This window comes from Strix aluco, chromosome 17 (assembly GCF_031877795.1).
Source record: "Strix aluco isolate bStrAlu1 chromosome 17, bStrAlu1.hap1, whole genome shotgun sequence".
NCBI lineage: Eukaryota > Metazoa > Chordata > Aves > Strigiformes > Strigidae > Strix > Strix aluco.
The window spans coordinates 1,901,321-1,919,557 of NC_133947.1; the positions used below are offsets into that span (position 1 = coordinate 1,901,321).

The 18,237-nt window shown below is 57.4% G+C and overlaps 1 protein-coding gene across 3 annotated transcripts in view; it reads right to left on the bottom strand.

Annotated features, from left to right (window-relative positions):
* UCKL1 (uridine-cytidine kinase 1 like 1) overlaps window positions 1-18,237 on the bottom strand; it is a 22,470-nt gene continuing 4,233 nt past the window's right edge. The window contains exons 1-15 of one of the 3 annotated variants that reach the window (XM_074843485.1): window positions 17,892-18,223; window positions 14,230-14,423; window positions 13,502-13,608; window positions 13,153-13,323; window positions 12,918-12,989; window positions 11,548-11,737; window positions 11,011-11,072; window positions 5,587-5,606; window positions 3,206-3,304; window positions 2,757-2,850; window positions 2,355-2,417; window positions 1,908-2,030; window positions 1,446-1,553; window positions 938-1,094; window positions 1-373 (exon numbers count right to left, since the gene is read on the bottom strand). In XM_074843485.1, the coding sequence (XP_074699586.1) occupies window positions 297-373; window positions 938-1,094; window positions 1,446-1,553; window positions 1,908-2,030; window positions 2,355-2,417; window positions 2,757-2,850; window positions 3,206-3,304; window positions 5,587-5,606; window positions 11,011-11,072; window positions 11,548-11,737; window positions 12,918-12,989; window positions 13,153-13,323; window positions 13,502-13,608; window positions 14,230-14,423; window positions 17,892-17,959 (1,605 nt within the window). In that variant the 5' untranslated portion in view covers window positions 17,960-18,223 and the 3' untranslated portion in view covers window positions 1-296. Of the gene's footprint in view, window positions 374-937; window positions 1,095-1,445; window positions 1,554-1,907; window positions 2,031-2,354; window positions 2,418-2,756; window positions 2,851-3,205; window positions 3,305-5,586; window positions 5,607-9,106; window positions 9,124-11,010; window positions 11,073-11,547; window positions 11,738-12,917; window positions 12,990-13,152; window positions 13,324-13,501; window positions 13,609-14,229; window positions 14,424-17,891; window positions 18,224-18,237 lie in introns of those variants that run through there. The other 2 variants (XM_074843486.1, XM_074843487.1) reach the window with 2 other exon arrangements.

An 18,237-nucleotide genomic window follows, 5' to 3' on the forward strand; every position in this document is an offset into this window, starting at 1 on the left:
TTCAAGAAAACCAGAGAAAAAATTTATTTTTTTTCTTTATAAAATATCTCCAATAAGTTATATAGGCAAATATTTAAATTAAAATAAATTAACTCCGCTCTATGCTGGGACACGCGACTGCCCACAAAGTCAAACTAGGATTTGTGTTTCTTTGAAAAAATATGCCCTAGATCTCCAATGTAAGATTTGAAAAAAATATCTATGCTTGGTGAGGAGGAAAGAGAAATCTGCAATGGACAGAGGGGTTAAGGTGCGGTGCTGAAGCTGCCTAGCGCCAGTGGCATCTCCACGTCCAGCTAAGTGCTAAGAGCATCTTCATCGTCGCTCCAGTCGGGGGGAGCGTCCGTCCCAAAGTACCGATCGCCAAAGTTCCCTGCGGGGAGAAGGAGAGAGATGCAGTCCTGGCGCAGCTCTGCAGGGAGCCCTGCGACCCGTCCTCCAGCCTGCCCTCGCCCCAGCAGACAGGGAAACAAGAGCAGGTTTATTTGACAGCTTGAGCGGCACTAAAACTCGTGTAGCAGCAAAACCGGAGCAGCCTGGAGGCTGTTTTAGCACCCGGTGGCAGGGGTGTTTCCTGGCACGGCAGAGGCGAGGACAGAAGAACAAAGTGAGCTGGTTTTGGATGAGCTTAGGTGGCAGTTTAGGGAATGAGGTGGGCACAGGTCTGCTCCAGCTGTCCCAGCCCCGCTTCTCCATCTGGGGCCGGAGGAGGCTCACGGCACGGGGAATGGCTCCCTCTGCCAACACGGTCACGGCTGCCTGTCAATTCCAACACCCACATGGCAGCAGGACCCAGGAGAGGCAGTGGGTCCCCGGGTAAAATAAGGCCAGATCTAAGCTGCTGCTGACAACCAGGGCTTCACCTCCTCTGGTGAGTGGGCCAGAAGCACTGAAAATCCCCTCCGCCCCCCGATTTCATTTCTACCCAGATACTCACCGATGCCAGGGATTATCCGGAAAAGATCATTCACCTTCTTGTCCACAGCTGTGGTGATGATCTTCACGCGGGGGAAAGCATAGGCGACTGAGTGGACACCCATCTCGGCCATAAGCAGGGAGAGGAGGAAGATCTTGTCTTCTGGGACATCATGATCCTACAGAAAAGGCATGGGGACAGCTTGGGGTAAGGGATCTAAGGCATGTTGTGGGCCATTCCTCCAGCGAGCAGCACTCTAAGCCCCTTTTTCTCTTCCCCTCTTTGGGGTTACTGGGCACAGTACCAAGAAACCAGCTAAATCCAGGTTGTTACTACACAAGGAAGGGGTGACTTCGCCAATGCCCGGTTACAGAGCCACCCCAGCTTGTGCTGTCTCCCACAGCACCTTCCTCTGTGAGGAGGAGCCCGTTTCAGCACAAAGCTCCTCAGCGCGGCTGCGACCAGCGTTTTGCACGTTATCTGGGAGTGAAGCCCCCATCCTCTGCAGCATGCCCCACACCCTCCGTACCAGCAGCACCCGCACTGCCATCATGGCTGCCGCGCCCGTGGAGACCGTGCAGTCCATCAGGATGACGTGGTCTTCGCTGATGTCCTTCGGCAGCCGCAGGTAGTGGAGCTGGGCAGGGGGAAGAGAGATGAGCTTAGAGGCTGCAGGCGAACAGAGCAAGCTGAGCCCTTCTCTTAGAGGGGTGAAGGATCTTTCACGCCTCTCTATCTCCAGGACACCAGCTGTCTGCTTGGAGCCAGGCGCTGGTGCAAACACTCGGGCAGCAAACCAGCCCTTGCGTGCAGAAGCACGCTGGCAAAGCCCACTTCAAAAGCTTTCAAAGCACTCGCTTTCCGAGCACTCACCCCCCGCCAAGATCAACGCTGGGATGGCTGAAGAGCTCTCAGGAAATACCTGAGTCACCCCCCGCATGCGGGCTCACACCAGGAGATGCCCTCGCCAGCCCAGGGCCCCGAGCTTTACCTCCGGCTCGCCCGTGTTGCAGTTGGTCTGGATGAGGATGGTCCCGATGCGGACGTCCTTGCAGACCGCTCGCAGCGCTGGCTCCATGGTCTCGCCCGCTCGCAGGATGGACACCCCGGTGATCTGCCGCACACAGCGAGGGGGAAGGGGAAGGCACGGCGTGGGGAGGGTGCACACCACCGGTGGGGGTCTCTGAATGGGCAATCCCAAAGCACATCCCTTCCAAGAGGGTTGTGAGGGCAACACTGGCACAGTGACACTGCTGATGGCACCCTTGGCCACCGACCTGTTGCCTGTCCCGATGATACAGGGTATCATGATAGTAGCCACCAAACCCAGGCCTGGTGGAAGCCCTGAGAAGCCAGGGATGTCCTCCCCTTGCACCCACGGGGTTTTCAATGTAACCCCACGGAACAGGACTGAATTGTACTTTTAGCTTCCACTTACTTGCTTCCCGCTGTATGTCCTCCCTTCGTAGTCCTGTCCCTGAGGGGTCTGGACAGTACAACTCTACAAAAATACATGTGAGAAGCATTACCAGGGGCGCTGACGTGGCCCTCAGTGAAGCTCTGGTACCGGGGAGCCCTGGTACCAGGGAACCAGCCAGCTGTGGGCTGGTCTGGACCCTTAGAAACCGAGGTTGGACAGAGTTGTCACCCAGGGCCATGTCACTGCTCCACAGCCTAGGGGAGCCCTGCCCCTTCTTAATTGAGGAGGAAAGCTCTGATACATGGGGAAGGTTGGAGGAGCAGAGCATAGAGTCCTGGCTCCCTGGCAGTTAGGGGTTAGGAATCAGAGAGGAAACACAGCGCCCACTGCTCACCCGCCCAGCTACACCCCCGAGCCCACCTGGAACGGGAGCAAGGAGAGCGCGTGCTCGATCAGCAACCGCATCAGCCTCTTGGAGTAGAAAATGAACTCATCTCTGCTGGTCTCCTTGTTTCTAGAGGGGAGGGAAAGGCAATGTAAGCTGCGGACCAAAATGTGCCCCAGGAGATGCTGCCAGAGGTCAGAGGCTGCACAGAGGAGTGCAGCTCCTGCCCCTGCCTGGCTCTCAGCATCCTGTTTGCACAGGGCCCACTAAGCCTAGAAATGCGGTGGCAATTTTAAGGTAAAAAGCAGAAAAATTGTTGGCCAGACCACAGAGCAGGGTCCACCATCATCTAGCCTGTCCCGTGTCCCCAAGTCATGAGGACAGAGCACAGGTGGGATTCGGGAGCCCAAAGCAAGTCGAGCCCACCCCAGGTGGCAGCCAAGCCCCATCCCAGCCCAGGAAGCCGCGGTGGCGGGGGCTTTACCTGATGATGGTGTGCATGCCCCTCACCTGAGGGGTGCTCTTCAGCACACTGAGGGTCTGAGGAAGGGGATGGCACTGGTGGGCAGAGGCCAGGGCGGCCCTAAAAACCAAACACAGGGTCAGAAGGTCTCCGGGCAAGGCTGGTGCACAGCACACGGCCGGAGCCATCCTCCCAGATGTTGTCTCACACTGCAAATGCACACCCAGGCCATCCAGCCGAGCCGGATGAGCGGCCAGCCCTGCCCGCTCCCCCGCGATGGCCAAGGGACCTGCTCCCATGGAGGAGGTCGGTGCAGCCTGAGGGACCTCACAGCCCAAGGACCTGCCCTTCCTGCTGGGCAGCTGACCCCTGGTTGGCCCATCTTGGTTTCCACCGGTTGGGAAGAAAGTGGAAAATACAACCAAAACCTTCTCCAGCTTGGGGGTCTTATCTGGTGGTGGGTCCTGAGCTCATGGGGTGAGGAGGAGCTGCTGCGGTTGTCTCTGTCCTACAGGTGCCAGATGTCACCTGGAACGGGACAGGTAGCCAGGCCCGTGGCGCTGGCACCCAGCTCAATGCAGAGCCGGGCTGCAACCAGACCATTTCAGAGCGCGCCCGGCCCATTCAGGGACAGATCGACACCAAATCGGGGACAGCTTCAAGACTGTACGGCTTTGTGTGACTCATCTCCACATAACTAACAGGGCTGGGAGCTATTCTTGGATCAAGGGAACACCGTTCATGGGGAAGCACACAATGGAGCCCCATTAGTCACCTCTCTCTTTGAGAGCGGCAGTAATGAGATGAAGGTCACGGCTATTTGGCTTCCACAAGGCTGGGCAGGATGGACAAGCGACTTTGTCTGGGAGGAGGGCTGGGGTCCGAAAGCCACACGTCAGATCACAAACGTGCCAGCGGCTGCATCCCGGTCAGAGAGATGTTGGGGAGGAGAAGAGAGCAAACAAATGAAAGCACCAGGTGATTAAGACTTCAAATCAAGCAGAAACCTGGATTAATTGCACACACACACACACACACAGAGGCACACAAGCAGAGAAGAAGACAGAGAAGATGACTGGGTAGGAATGGAGGAGGGCAGAGCCAGCTGACTTGAGGCCTCCATCCACATAGCCATCTCCTGGTCTTGGCCAACCAACACCAAACGAGACATTCCCAAGGCCTGTGGGTACTTAAGGGCTCCTTCTTGCTTTTGCCATCTCCGGTCCTGCGTAGCAGCGAAGAGTCCCTGCACAAGGAACACTCCTGAGAGCCCCCACAGCTCGCGGCCGTGGGGAGTGCGTGGGACAGGTTGTGCTGCCATCGCAGGCTTGCCCACTGTCGGCAGAGCACGGTTGGGCTGGGGCCAAGCCCGGCGCGCTCCCGCTGCCCGCAGACCCCACCGCCTGTTTGGGACAAGCAGCCCTCAAGGCCCCGGACCTGCTGTCAGTGAAGCGAGCTCAGTTAGTCACCACAACTCGGGTTAGCTGCCTCCGGAGACGCTCCTGGGGGCACAGCCCTGCCTAAACCCCTCCTAAGACCCACGGGGCAGGTGAGGACCTTTGGCAGATGCTGGTGCCTGCCCAGGGGCTACCTGTTTGCTTGTTTCTGGGGGGGCAGAGATCAGCCCCCCAACACAGAGGTGCACACCCACTCATGGCCCCAGCTGGGTTGGCCAAGGTGACAAACCGCTGTCACCCAAACCAGAGGAGCTGAAGGGGTTGTAGCCCACAGGGTCGTCTCCCACCCAGGGGCACAAGCCAGAGCTTGCCAGGGGCACCTCTCCCCTCCGTCACTGCCAAGCCCATGTCACAGCACCCTGCCACGCCAGCAGGACAGGCAGCCCCTCTCCCTCCCTGGTCCCTGTGGTGTTGCAGGGGAGATGCGATGCGACCTGGCTCCTGCTCCCTGTCCCAGATGCCAGCGAGGGCTCTTACCTCTGAGAGCGGCCCCGCGTGCCTGGGAACACCTCCCCTGCACCCCGAGCTGTCAACAGGCCCCCAGGAAATGCTGTCAGCGTTTTGTCACCGAGCTTTCCACACCTTCCCGCGACACCCGCACAGGGGCTGCTGCTCAGCGCGAGGACAGGGAGCTCTGGATGCCACCCTGCTCGGGCCCCTGTCCCTGACAGCAGGGAAGCTGCTTAGTGCTGGAGGGGGTCCTCACAGTGCTTTCTGGGGGAACAGCGGCCGGTCCCATTTTTGGGGTCGGGATAAAGATGCTCTCTCAAGTCCCCCCAACCCAGTTGGGTCCGCACAGCCCCAGCAAAGCAGGAGCCTGTGAGCTGTCTGCCCGAAGAGCCCCAGCCCGGGTTAGTAACATGGCTCACACTGCTCAGGCCTCGCCCCCCCTCCCCGGCATTAGTGTCACAACCAAAACACCGTCGTTAGTGTTTGTCTCCTCACATATCCCAGCGCAGCTTCCTCTGGTCCCCAGGTGGGAGGGATGTTCAGGGGAGACAAGACAGGAAACACGAGAGTTTAAGGGCAGAGGGACAAACGTGACATGAAACAAAGGAAAAAGCACTGTTATTAGTCAAAGGGGGGAAAAAAAAGCCCATTTAATTGAGCTATGGCTTTCGGACCTGCATGGTGCCCGGGCCATCGCCGTACAGACCCCAGTGCTCCTCCCTTGGTGACGGCCATGTCATGGCTGCTCTCCACGGGGGGAAAGCTCTGTCCGCTCTCACCACCCCGGAGTCCCAGCAGGGACATTGTCCCATCCCGGTCCCAGGTGGTACCACACTGCAACACCAGCTGCAGCTCTCAGAGCCCAGAGGGAAATGCCCAGCCCTCGCCCAGGGCTCTGCTGCAATCCCAGACCAAGCGCAGGCGCTCAAGGCCAGGCTTGCAAAAACCTTCAGTCAACCTGCCCCACATCCACACAAACTGCTGGTGGGCTCAGATGGGTGCCCACCTCCTGGCACCCTGCAGAGATGATCTGCTCAAGCCTCGGAGAGCTTGGAAAGCCAAGAGCACTGGGAACACAGGGAGAAACCCGGCTCTGAGCATCACCACCCGCCGGGAAGATCTTCCTTCCCCCAAGTTGACCTGGCCCTGCCCTGGGATCACCATCCCTTGGAGACGGGCTGCAGGCTGAGGCAGAGAGAAGAGCTCAGCCTCTCCAGCAGCCGCCCCGCTACCACCGTGTCACCTGTGGTGAAACCCCTTGGCCAGCCCTGCCAGGAGGGATGGAGGGATGGGTCTCTGCCTGCCACGACCTGCAGGCAGCCTGCCTGCGAAAGCAATGCTTCCTGTCCCTCCCCCTGCCAGGCAGGACCGCGACGGAAAATTCAGACGGGCAGCCATGAACACGTCAAGAAAACGTCTCACTTTGGAAACTTATTTTTTCCCCCCCAGAACAAAAGCTTTAAAGGAAAAAAAAAAAAAAAAAGAAGAAAGAAAGAGAGAGAGAGAAAGGGGTGACCATCTCTCAGGAAGGCTTCAGGGAACATCCTTGGCTCTTTGTTGAGCATGCTATCAAGCAGGAAGCAGACAAGAGACATCCAGCTACAAAGGAGCTAATGCAGTCAAGGCATTTCAAACACGTACAGCAGCTGGCTTTCACGGCTGACATTTCAAACAAGGGCTGTTAAACTGCGCCATGGGTTGATATTTAAAGACACAATTGGCAAAGGGCATACCAAGCTGATCGAGACATTGGGGGTGGGGAATATTGATTGGTGAGGAGAATTCAGCTGAAAAGAGCACTGGCTCCGAGAGCCGGGCTGGTCGCTGGAATAGCATGGCAGAAGGGATGGGAAACAGGCTCGGCTGAGAGCACTGCACCTCGGTGGGCATGGGCAGCTCCTGCTGCTGGGCTCGAGGAGAAATACTCACCTGAGAGTGCCTGTAGGTAGTGACACCTCCAGCACACGCCCGGTTAAACATGTGGGAAGCTGGACAAGAAAGAGCCCAGCTGCAAGGATGCTCAGGTCTGACCTGCGCTCTGAGGGAATACAGAGGAAAGCAACGATGCTCCTCAGCAGGCAGAAGTCACAGGAGGAAAACAAGGCTGGCAGCTCCAGGGAACGGCACTGGTTTCTTTAAACTCCTCAGAATTCACCCACTTGATCGGCTGAGAGTTGGGGAGAGGCGCTCTCTGCCCGTTCCAGCCACCCTCTGCAGCAGGAGAGGCAGCTCAGGGCCAGCCTGGAGCACAAGGACCAGAGAAATACCTGGGCTTGGGGCCAGTCTAAGCATCCAGGTTTTATTCTACCAGCTACAAAGGCCTCGCTACGTCCCCACGGCTGCCAAAAGGCTGTGACATCAAAACAACAACCGTGACATTTAGATGAAGCCATTCAAGACAGGATAGGGAATCGTTTTTGATGAAAAGCCCCATATTTGCCAAGAGCCTCTCGCCTGACACGCGTCTCTCCATCCACCTCTCTCCTCTTGCGAGCGCGGAGCCGCAGAGGAGCTGAAGGGAAACCGCAGCAGCAGTAAAAGCACTGGGACTCCAGGAGTGTAAACAGATTTTGTTGCAGGAAATTTTTTCCAGACTTTCTGGCGAAGGCATAAATGGAAACCATGAGCCTTAAACAGAACGTAAAAATGTCTGTGGCTGTGGTTATCACAGAGTTATTTCTGGAGGTCAGAGTTACCTTTCCAGACTTGCTATCATAAAGCTACTAATACTTTCTTCACATATTATTCAATACCTGATTTTTAAGGTGCACAAAAAGATCACCTGTACTGAGTGCCACTGATTGAAGAGGAGAATCACTGGAGAGGAAAGCAATTCTATATGTGTGTGTATATATATGTACACATATACACATGGGCATATATACATATATACATAAACACACATCAGTCTACCCTCTGAAGTTATTCCTGCAACTTTTTAAAGCAACAGACTTCACGCTGAAGAGCACCTTCCCACCCCGACCTCCAGCCACACAGGGAAGCTTACGCTGTCTGTGTGGAAATGTCAGGCCCCACGGTGTTAGACAAGCAAACAGAAATAAAATAAAACATCCAGTTGCCTAGTCTAGGAAATGAATGGCTTAAGCAGAAATAAGTAAAGTGGTGGTTTTTTTCCTGTTCATCTCAGGTATTTTAAAAGCTTGTTGTATGCTGAATGTAAATTTTAGGGTTACCCGAGTTAAGTGTCTCCATGCAGTGATGGAGATCTAAATGGAAACCCATCTGCGGTAATGCATCCCCTCTGCTTCCTACAAAAATTCCTGGAAACTTAGCTGGCTGCTTAATGGAAGCAAGAGAGCTAAAGTCCCATCTGGATCCACATGCTGAAGAGGTTAAGTAAATCACCGTCTGCTTTATAGCATCCACCTGCAGATACTGAGAAATCAGAAATCCTGCTGGATTAGGGCATAAGCATGTTCTCAGTCCCCAGTTAGCTGCTGTGTATCTTTAGATACTGCAGGACAGCGGGTGCCTCTTGCCACGCCGAAGCGGCCACGCTCCCTCCGAGTGCCATCAGGCTTGTGGCTGAGAGCCCCCACGTGCAGCGAGGGATCCAGGGCTCCCACCACCCTCGAGCCGCTTTCGTTAATCAAATAATTGACATTTAATGATGTTTAATGATGCTTAATCATCAGGGATGGAGAGTGGCTCTGAACAACTGTTCATCTTAGAGGATGAAGGGAAATAAGAGAGAATCCCAGGGCGCAAAGCTTTCCCTCTTGCAGAGACCAGGGGTCCCCAGCGATCAAACCTGGCCCTGCCCCGGCTTCAAGCTGGTGGTGCCCTCGCAGGATGAATCCATCCCTGGGGAGCAGCCCTGTCCCTGCCACTCCCAAAGCCAAGGTCAAGGCGGCCTTTCGCCAGCTTCGAGCGTGACGAGGCCGTGCGTTACGCGAGCTGTCGGTCTCGGCTGCAGGTCAGGGTTAGGCCAAGCAGTGCCTGGCATTGGAAATGCCTCGGGCTGCACAGACAGGACAGAGTTAGGGGCTCTTACCTGACACTGAGTTCACGCTGCGGCAGCAACACAAAGACACAATGCAACCGGTATTAAGCATTGTCAACACCAGGGTCGATTCAAGATAAAAGAAAAGGAAAAATAGGAATATTTTCCTGCATTCACATGTAGCCTTTTCCCCGTCTTCCCCTCCCCAGGTAAATGAAAGCCCCCCCAAAGCCAACCCTTCACCTGGCTCACAGCAGCACCCTGGGGAGGAGCTGCTGTGTTTGCTCACTGCAGTGTCCAGCGCCAGCTTTCCTGGCCAGAGCCCAGGGGCTGGGAGAAACAGCCATTTCCCTCCTCCTGGCCTGTGCCCCGCAGCTGTGTGCCCTCCTCAGCCTGGTGCAAGCGACACTACCAGGGCTCTGCTCCTTACTCCTCTGACCTAGGGTTTAGCAACTGACTTCCCGACCTTTGGGCCCCTCACTCCAAAAAGGACCTTGAATGACTGGAGTGTGTCCAGAGAAGGGCAACACTGTGCAGGGTCTGGAGCACAGGTCTGATGGGGAGCAGCTGAGGGAACTGGGGGGGTTTAGTCTGGAGAAGAGGAGGCTGAGGGGAGACCTCATGGCCCTCTACAACTCCCTGAAAGGAGGGTGCAGAGAGGGGGGATGAGTCTCTTGAGCCAAGGAACCAGCGCCAGGACAAGAGGGAATGGCCTCAAGCTGCACCAGGGCAGGGTCAGACTGGCTCTTAGGAAGGATTTCTTTGCAGAAGGGGTTGTTGGGCGTTGGAATGGGCTGCCCAGGGCAGGGGGGGAGTCCCCATCCCTGGAGGGGTTGAAGAGTCGGGTTGACCCAGCGCTGAGGGATCTGGTGGAGTTGGAAACGGTCAGGGTGAGGTTCATGGTTGGACTGGAGGAGCTTCAAGGGCTTTTCCAACCGAGATAATTCAGTGATTCTGTGACCTGCCAGAGCTTAGTGATGTAAATCTGGGCATTCAGAAAGCCCCAACTGCCGTCTGCAGCCCTGCAGTGAGTGAGGTGCTCTGGGACGGGGGATGTTCCATCACATTTTTGCATCAGAGTGGTCCTGGGTGCAGGAGGCACGATGCCATCGCGTGCCAGCTCACATCCAGGGCCTGAGCGGCTCCTGCCATGCGGGAGCTCAGAAAGGCCTGCAGGAATCAAGCCCTTTACTTTCAGGTGCATCCACCTCCAGGTCACGGTTCTTCCACCTCCCAGGACATTGCTCTGAGCATCTCCACAACTTAAAACATCAAAGCTACAAACATGGCGGGGGAGGCGGCTGTGCTGCTCAGGGAACAGCGACATGCAACAGGGTCATTTGATCGAAGGATCCCAGGCTCAAACCACTGGTCAGGACTGGCCCAGGACACGCAGAAGACGACTTGTTAAAGCCAGTGATGGGGAAGTGATGGAGCATCTGCCTGGAACAGGGCTCAGGTGTCAAACATGACAAGACTTTGGGTTTTGAAACCCATAGGCTGCACCTAACACCAAACTGGAAAAGTGGGCTCTTGGCTGTGCAGCGGCGTCTGCGAGAGGGTGACAAGAAGAAGCCAGAGAGCTGAAGTATTGTGGGGTTTGGGGTGATGCTGGCCCCGGGAGGGCTGCAGGCCAGGAGGCCACATCACTTGGGTCACCGGAGGATGGTTGGTTTGTCCCCAGGTGACCCGGCTCTCCCAGAGAGGGAAGGAAGCTGCTGCAGGACCACAGCTTGCAGAGAGCCTTGCACTGAGCAGAGCACAAGGACGAGGCAGTCTCCTTCGCTGAAACAGAGGGAGCAGGGCTGGGAGGAGATCACGGGGACAGCCCTGCGGCCCACACGCCTGGAGCACAGAGGGAAGCATCCAGAGCACCGCTTCCTGCAGTGCCACCGCTGCACGGGCAAGGCTGACACCCCCCGCCATCAACACCCGGGGCACCAGGCAGCTCTTACCTCTTCCAGCTGGCTGTGGACGTGCTGCACGATCAGGTCGATAGCCACCGTGTTTCCACTCCCTGGAGCCAACCAAAAACAAAAGAGAGAAGCAGCCTGCTCAGGACCACAGTGCTAGCAGGGCCTGAAACTTTTCTTCCCCGAGCAGCCCACTATGTTAAAAAATACACTGTATCCCTGTTTCCCCAAAGACCCCTTTCCTAGCAAAGCAGGAGACATCCCTCCTTTTATTAAATTCTTATTTAGTCCTCACTGAGGATCTCAAAGTCACCTCTAGTTTTAAATCGCTAAGCTGCAGGAGCTGGTAGGGCAGGACAATGGTGGAGGGAAAAGTGCAGACTTTCCCCCAGGAATCTGCTTTTGGCCAGTGTTCGGAGACACTCAGCTGGAGGGATCTTTGCTTTGCCATGGGACAGCCCCTCTCCTGCTGGAGGGTGGTGGGACTGGCCCGCAGAGCTGAGGGCAGAGGGACGGGGTCTCCCCAGTCCCACTCAGGACGGAGCCCTGCGGCAGCTGGGGGCAGCCCTGGGCAGGTACCTCGGGGGACGACGATGTCGGCCAGCCGCATGGTGGGCTGGATGTACTGGTCGAAGGCGGGCTTGACAAACTTGTTGTACTGCTTGATGACACCCTCGATGTCACGGCCACGCTCGCTGATGTCCCTGCGCAGGCGACGAACCAAGCGGATGTCCGAGTCTGTATCCACAAATATCTTCAGATCAAGGAGCTGAAATGATTGGGGAGGGAACAAACCCCGCCAGGTTAGATGTGTAATTCAAACTGACCTCCACCAGCCACAACCAGAAGGCTGAGCCCTGTGCACAGCTCAACACCAGTTTAACAGAGCTCGGCTCAGCTCTGCTTCAGCCTGGAGGGAGCTTTGCCTCTGCAGCCCCTGGCTGACTGTGCAGATGCTTCAGCGAGCCCCCTGCTGCCACCTGCCCCTTCCTCTCATGCCCCCTGAGACCTGTCCTGCTCCAAACCTTGTCTCCACTTCTAAGCAGCTCCAACGCTTTGGCTGAATGTTCCTCAAGAGCGAGGAGGAGACAAGAGAAGTGAATGCCCATGACACAGACCAAGAGGCTTGTCCCAGGAGCTGGAAGGGAGCCAAGCACAGCAGGTCAGCTCACGATGCTGCCCTTAACTGCGAGAGAAGGCGCAGGGATGCTCCGAGGAACCTCCTGGGGGATTCACCCAGCTGTCCACTGGAGGTCATCGTTGCTCCAGGAAAGTGCAGCCCAAACACTCGCTTGGCAGGGAAGGAAACTTTCTAGACCGAGCTTGGCTAAGTTTGTGCAGGGCTCACTCCCTCCTGTAGCATTTTTCATGTAGCTAAATAATTCCCAAGGAAGCCTGAAGTGCTGGGTGAGTCCACCCTAGGAAGACCAGGCTTTGCGCAGTAGAAATACAGCAGACTTTGCTGCGCAAGCGGCGGCATGTGGCGTGGAGGTGGGCTACTGCTAGTCCTATTGATGCACCACCACCGCCAGTGACCAGATCACCCCTCGGCTCCTGGTTCCTGGGAACCAACGGCTGAGATCAAGGTCTCTGCTGAAACGCTTGATCTCAGCCGGGGGCTCTTCCCCCGCTGCTGCAGCAGTCGAGGCCCATTCCTCCTGCACAGTGAAGTGCCACAGCAGCCGGTGGGACCTGGAAGAGGTGGTCACCTCCCTGCTGCGGAGCCTCAGGAGGAAGCACGCTCCCACCGCCTCCCCCCAGCTGGCTACGGGGTGCAGGGCGGGATTGTAGAGGTGACGCTGAAGCACTGTGGGAGGACAGGGTCCCATCCAGCGGGGCACAGCAGCCCCGGGCACCTGGGACTCTCTTTGTGCTGAGATATAAGGCTGCAGAAGAGGAGGCTGGCGCCTGTCAGGCTTCCCCAGAACCAATTCTAAGCCCTTTCTCACCTTCAGGAGCTCCTTGTCCGCGAATGCCATGATGCCTTCAAAGATAATCACATTGGCGCCATAAAGGGTTTTCTGTGGAGTCAAAACGGAGGTGGTGAGACACAGAACATGTGTTCAGAGATTCCCCATCCCAGGGAATCTCTCTGGGTTGTTAGTGACTGCAAAGGGGCTGGAGGGGTCCAGTCGGCACCCCCTCTCCTGCCTTGGCAGTCCCACCCCCCTCAGTGCCCCGTACCCATTCCTTCTTCCGGCTGTGGGTGGTGAAGTCGTAGATGGGGATCTTCACGCTCTTGCCTTGCTTCAGCTTCTTCAGGGTGGCGATGATGAGGTCAAAGTCGAAGGCGTCGGGGTGGTCAAAGTTGAAGTCGTTGCTGGCTGCCTGCTCCTGCTGCTGCTTGGTCAACACCTGCCCACAGAGAAGAGCTCAGTGCACGTGCTCAGAAACCTCTCCTTCTGCCCCAAGAACCATCCGAAGGGGAAACCATGACCCCATCACCAAATCCACCTTGCCTTTCCCCATCAGGGGGTTACGCCGAGGGCCATGGCAGCCCAAGGAGCCTGGCCAGGCCAACGTGCAGCCTTACCTTGTAGAAGGAGTCCATGGACAGCAGAACCACCCAAGGGACATCGAGAGCCTCGATGATCATGGTGGCCACCGTGGTCTTCCCAGAGGCGCTGCCCCCTCCCAGGCCTGCCAGGGAAAAGGGGATGAAGCCACCGAGCCCACAGTCTGCCTTTCCAACCACAGGCTAGAGCCCAGGTCCTGCTCTGTTGCACTAAGTTGGAGGAACCTCCAAAGAGGGAGATCGATGGGCACTACTAGAGAGATTATCCTTGAAAATGTCAAATGGCACGTACTGTAACTGCCAGCAGTATCCACGGCAAGAGCTGGGAAACCCTTCGTTAGATGGTTGTGTAACAAGGGGAGAGCTGGCATGAGAACCAGCCTAGACTAAATCCCTGGGAACTCGTGACAACCCAGGCAACAACAAGCAAAGATTGTGGTCTGCCCAGTGCCCGCTATAATCCACCACCTCCACCTGCGAGGTCTCAGCTTCTGCCCAATCCTACAGCCCACCCAGTCAATGCTGGACTAACCGTGGGGACTCTCCCCGCTCCTGCCCGGGCTGAGCAGCTCACAACCTGAAGTCTGGAGCCAACCTCAAGTTTCCAAGGAGGTTGTGGGGCAGGAATCCTCCTGTGATCTCCTGGAGAGCCAGCAGACAGGCAGCACCAACGCTGCCCGGGCTAACCCGCACCAGCGGAAGGGCAGAGGTGGGACAGAGCCCGGACACGCGCTGCCTTCGCCTACCTATCACGAAGGCCTCTTTGGACTGCGTCCCGTGCTCGTTGTACCATGGCGGCCGGCCAGCTGTGTAGATGGTCCTCTTGCTGGTCCGCAGCAGGGGTGGCTCAGACTTGCATTGGCTAGTGGTCCGCTTTCGGGGTGGCTTGGTGGAGCCCACTGCAGGGTACAGCCGGTCTAAGGACTCGGCGCTGCTGTTGCTGAGGATGGGGAGAGGAAGGAGATTGGTTACTGGTGGTGGGGAAGGGCCCGTGGTGAGATCTCCAGCGGATCCCACGCTGTACAGGGGAGGGATGCGACGGAGGAGGGGGAGAGGCAACCACAGCCCTGCTGTGGCACCACCAGCACCCCCACCTCTGCCTCCCCACGCCATGGTCAGTGATGAGGAATTCTCACACAGGACCACATTTTAACCTGGAAAAGGTGCAGCACACGCGTCTCTTCCTATGGCTTTACTGCCTGGGGAATGTCTACGTTAAATAAACACGTCGGTGAGCTCTCAAAAGCACTGGGGGGGTGTTACTGCAGAGGGCAATCACCTGCCCTGACCGGCCGAGGGACCTTTTGGGTTCCATTTGCATCCGCTTTGCCGTGCGGGCTGAGCGAGCACCGAGCACTGCCAGAGCCCTGGAGCTGCTAAATGCCTCTTATCTCTCCTCCCACCGCAGCCCTGGGGAGGGAGAGGAAAAAAAACCACCCTCTGGAGCCCTTTTGAGCTTGGCAGTGGAAGAGCAGCGGCTGGGAGGCGATAAGTGGCCTCTGGCCAGGAGATAAGCTGCAGTCGTGCTGCCCGGCCAGCACCAGGATGGCTGGGAGGATTATTTATACCAGCTCCCGCTCCTCCCCGCTCGCTGTTTCGCAGCCTCGGGAGGGATGTCTCCTCCCTGTGAGAAGGTGCAAAGGGCTCTCCCTGCTCCTGCTCGCTCCTCTCTCCAGCTGTGACGGGGCTGGAAATGAAACCTCTGCAAGGTCAGACAGCCCCGGGCACCGAACGCTCCAAAGGCAGCTCCGTTTGGGACAGCCCAGCCGGGCTGGTGGGGCTTTGCTGCCTCTCTGTTATTTTTTGCTCTTGAAAGGGCTTAAACTGCAGGGCTTTACAGATTTTGGTTTGATTTTAAGCTGTTTTGGTATGAAGATTAATTCCCTTCCCTCCCCCAGCCCTTTTTAGAACAATTTTAGAAAAAGATCAAAATTTGAGACTGGCCATCTGTGTGTAAAGCGACCCGGCAAACACCCCGCGCGCGGCGGGATCCCCCCGGCACGCCACCGCTACCTCCCGCAGCTCCTGCCCCTGCGCCAGGACGTCTCACACCGCTGCCGACCCTACAAGGGTGCACCTACAGCGTCCCCCCGCCAGCGCCTCGAGCCACCAACACCCCATCCCCTTGCACGAGCCCATCGGCACAGCCAGCACTGAGCACCGCTGGCCTCCGGCTCACCCCAGAGCCGCAAACACCCCAACCGTCGCTTTTAAAAAGCAACATCAGGAGGTGAGACCCATCGGGAGAGTCTTCTGGGGTTTCTTTCTGTGCAAAGATGGCTCCTTCCACCAGAAAGGCAAACCCAGACGGGGTATTTTGGTTTCCTCTCCCACCAGTGACGCTGCAGCAGCAATTAGGCCCCGCGCGCTATTCCCAGAGCGGGGCTGACATCAGCCGACGATGCCGGCGCATAAACAAAGTCATTTTGGCTTGATAAAAGCAGAGATGACAAAAACACAGTTGTTTACCAGAAAATAAACCAGTTCCTTTCATCTGCGTCCCAGCCCCTCTCCCGGGACCGCGGTAACTCCAGAGCCGTGCCGCCCAGGGCTGCTCAGCCGTTTTCCTCCGGGGATACACGCCAGCATCCCCGCGACGGGTGGGATTCGGGATGCTCTGCTCTGCGGGGTAACGCAGCGCCCAGCCCTCCCGTGCCACCCTCAGCCCGCAGATGCCACGGGCCGAGCTCAGGACCTGTACGCTGCGACGCTGAGCGAGCCCACGATTCCCAAAGTGACTCCGAGTTGGCCAAAATTCTGGTTTTCGGGGCTGGAGCGGAGCCTCTGCAAAGCCTGCTGCCAGCATCTTTGATTAGTACCGACATAACCCTGCTCCTGGCTGAGGTTTGCACCCTGATGGCTCCGGTTGTGCCTGGAATTACAGGCTGCAGTCACAGCTGACACCCCGCTTTCCCGTGTGTCACCCACCGCTCCCCTGAGGGGACCCACCCAGCAGCCGGGGCATTGCCACAGGACACGGGGACACGCGTGGGGACGGGACGGCCGGAGCGGAGCCGTCCTCTCCCCCCGGCACGCCTGGGGCTGCTCTCGGAGGCAGCGTTTTAATCCTGTTCCAAGAGTTGGCCTGCTTTGCCTCCTCTCATCCAAATATTCTTGGACTTCCACCCCAATTTGTATCTATAGATACAGAATTCTCTGTAGCTATACAAGAGAGATATTCTACATATGTATATTCTATATATATTCTACACCTCTTAAATCAGTGTTTCCTGAGATTCATCTCGGATAAGCCCGGTCGTGGGGAGGGCTGTGGGACTGCCCTGGAGTTCTGCAAAGGTCACACATTTTCTCCTAATGTTACACTTCAAGTTTTGTAGATGTTTTCCGCCGCTGCCTTTGCCAGGAAGGGACTCCCCTCCCCACTGAAGGAATGGCGGCTCCCAGCCCTCCCGCAGCTCTCCTGCTTGGCTGCTTCTTCCTATCACTTTTTTAAAAATTCCCCGCAACAGGGCTAAAGCCTGTGCAATGCCCCTACCCGCGAGGCAAAGCCCCCAGAGGAAGGGGAATCTCGATTTAGCGCTGAAGTTAGTGCCGTTGCTCTAACCCAGGGACAGTCCTTGTCCCACGCAGCCCCTCCCCAGCCCTCCCCAGCAGAATGTCTGTGTGTCCCCCCGCCCTGGTTTCAGCCCCACGATGCCACAGCAAAGCCAATATGAAAGGAACCACCGCCCTGGGCTTGGTAACCCCTCTCCTGCAAAGCCTGCCCGGAGGAGTCGGCTGTCACCAGCTCTCCACAGCTTGTCCCCAGCTTTTGGGGACGCTTTGCCTTCCCTGGAGCTGGGGCATCCTCTGCCAGGAGGAAGCCTGACCCCATGGGGAGGCCCGGCCTGGGGGGGGTCTGCTCCCCAAAAGGGCTCTCCAGCACAAATGCTGGCACAAAGAAGGAAGCATTTTGCTCCTGCTTACCCCAAGCAAGGATTTACTGGGGTGAGAGGGGCCCCCCTCTCCCTTCCCCACCCGCTGCTCCTACCCCTGTGCCCTGGGTGCCAAGGCTCTTTGCATCCCGCTGCCCTCCGAGCTCCCCGACCATCCCAGCTCCGAGGGGGAAGGCAGCAGGTCCCCACAGCTCCCAGCACGGAAAACTGGCAAAGCCTCAAACCTGAACTTGCAAACAAACAGGAGCCACGTAAACACCCCAACAGACCCAGCACTCAGCCCTACAAATCCACCGGCCGAGCGGCGCCAGGCCGGCCTCATCCCGCGTCCCCCGGGAAGCTGATCCTCCCCCGGCTGCTGCCTGTGCTTTCACAGCCCTTGGCCGGCTGGGAGACGGGGACTGGGACACCGGGGCCACCGCGGGTTTGCTCCAGCAAGCAGGAACGGAAAGCAAACAGGTGGAAAAAAAAAGTAAAAACCCACCCAAAACTGAAGCAAAGGAGGAACTCACCCACCGTCGGGCCCGAGGGCCCAGCAGCCTGATATGCGGACGCTGGAGAAGGCTGGGGGGCTGCTCATCTCCACCCGGCCGTGGAGCAGGAGGTGATGCTGGGCAGAGGGTGTCACCCCCCCCGTCCCCCCAAAACCAGCACTACTGTGGCGAGAGGGCGGCTGCACCAGTGGGGCGAACCCCGGTACCAGGAGCCGTGCACGGGGGGGTGCCCCCGGCACAGGGACCGCGGACTCCTGAGGGGCCGGGGCGATGCGGCCCCCCCCAGCAGATCTGGGAAGGGGGGTGCTCAGGACTGGAAGATGGAGGAAGGAGAAAAGAGTGTTGCCGGGGGAGTGTCTTTTGC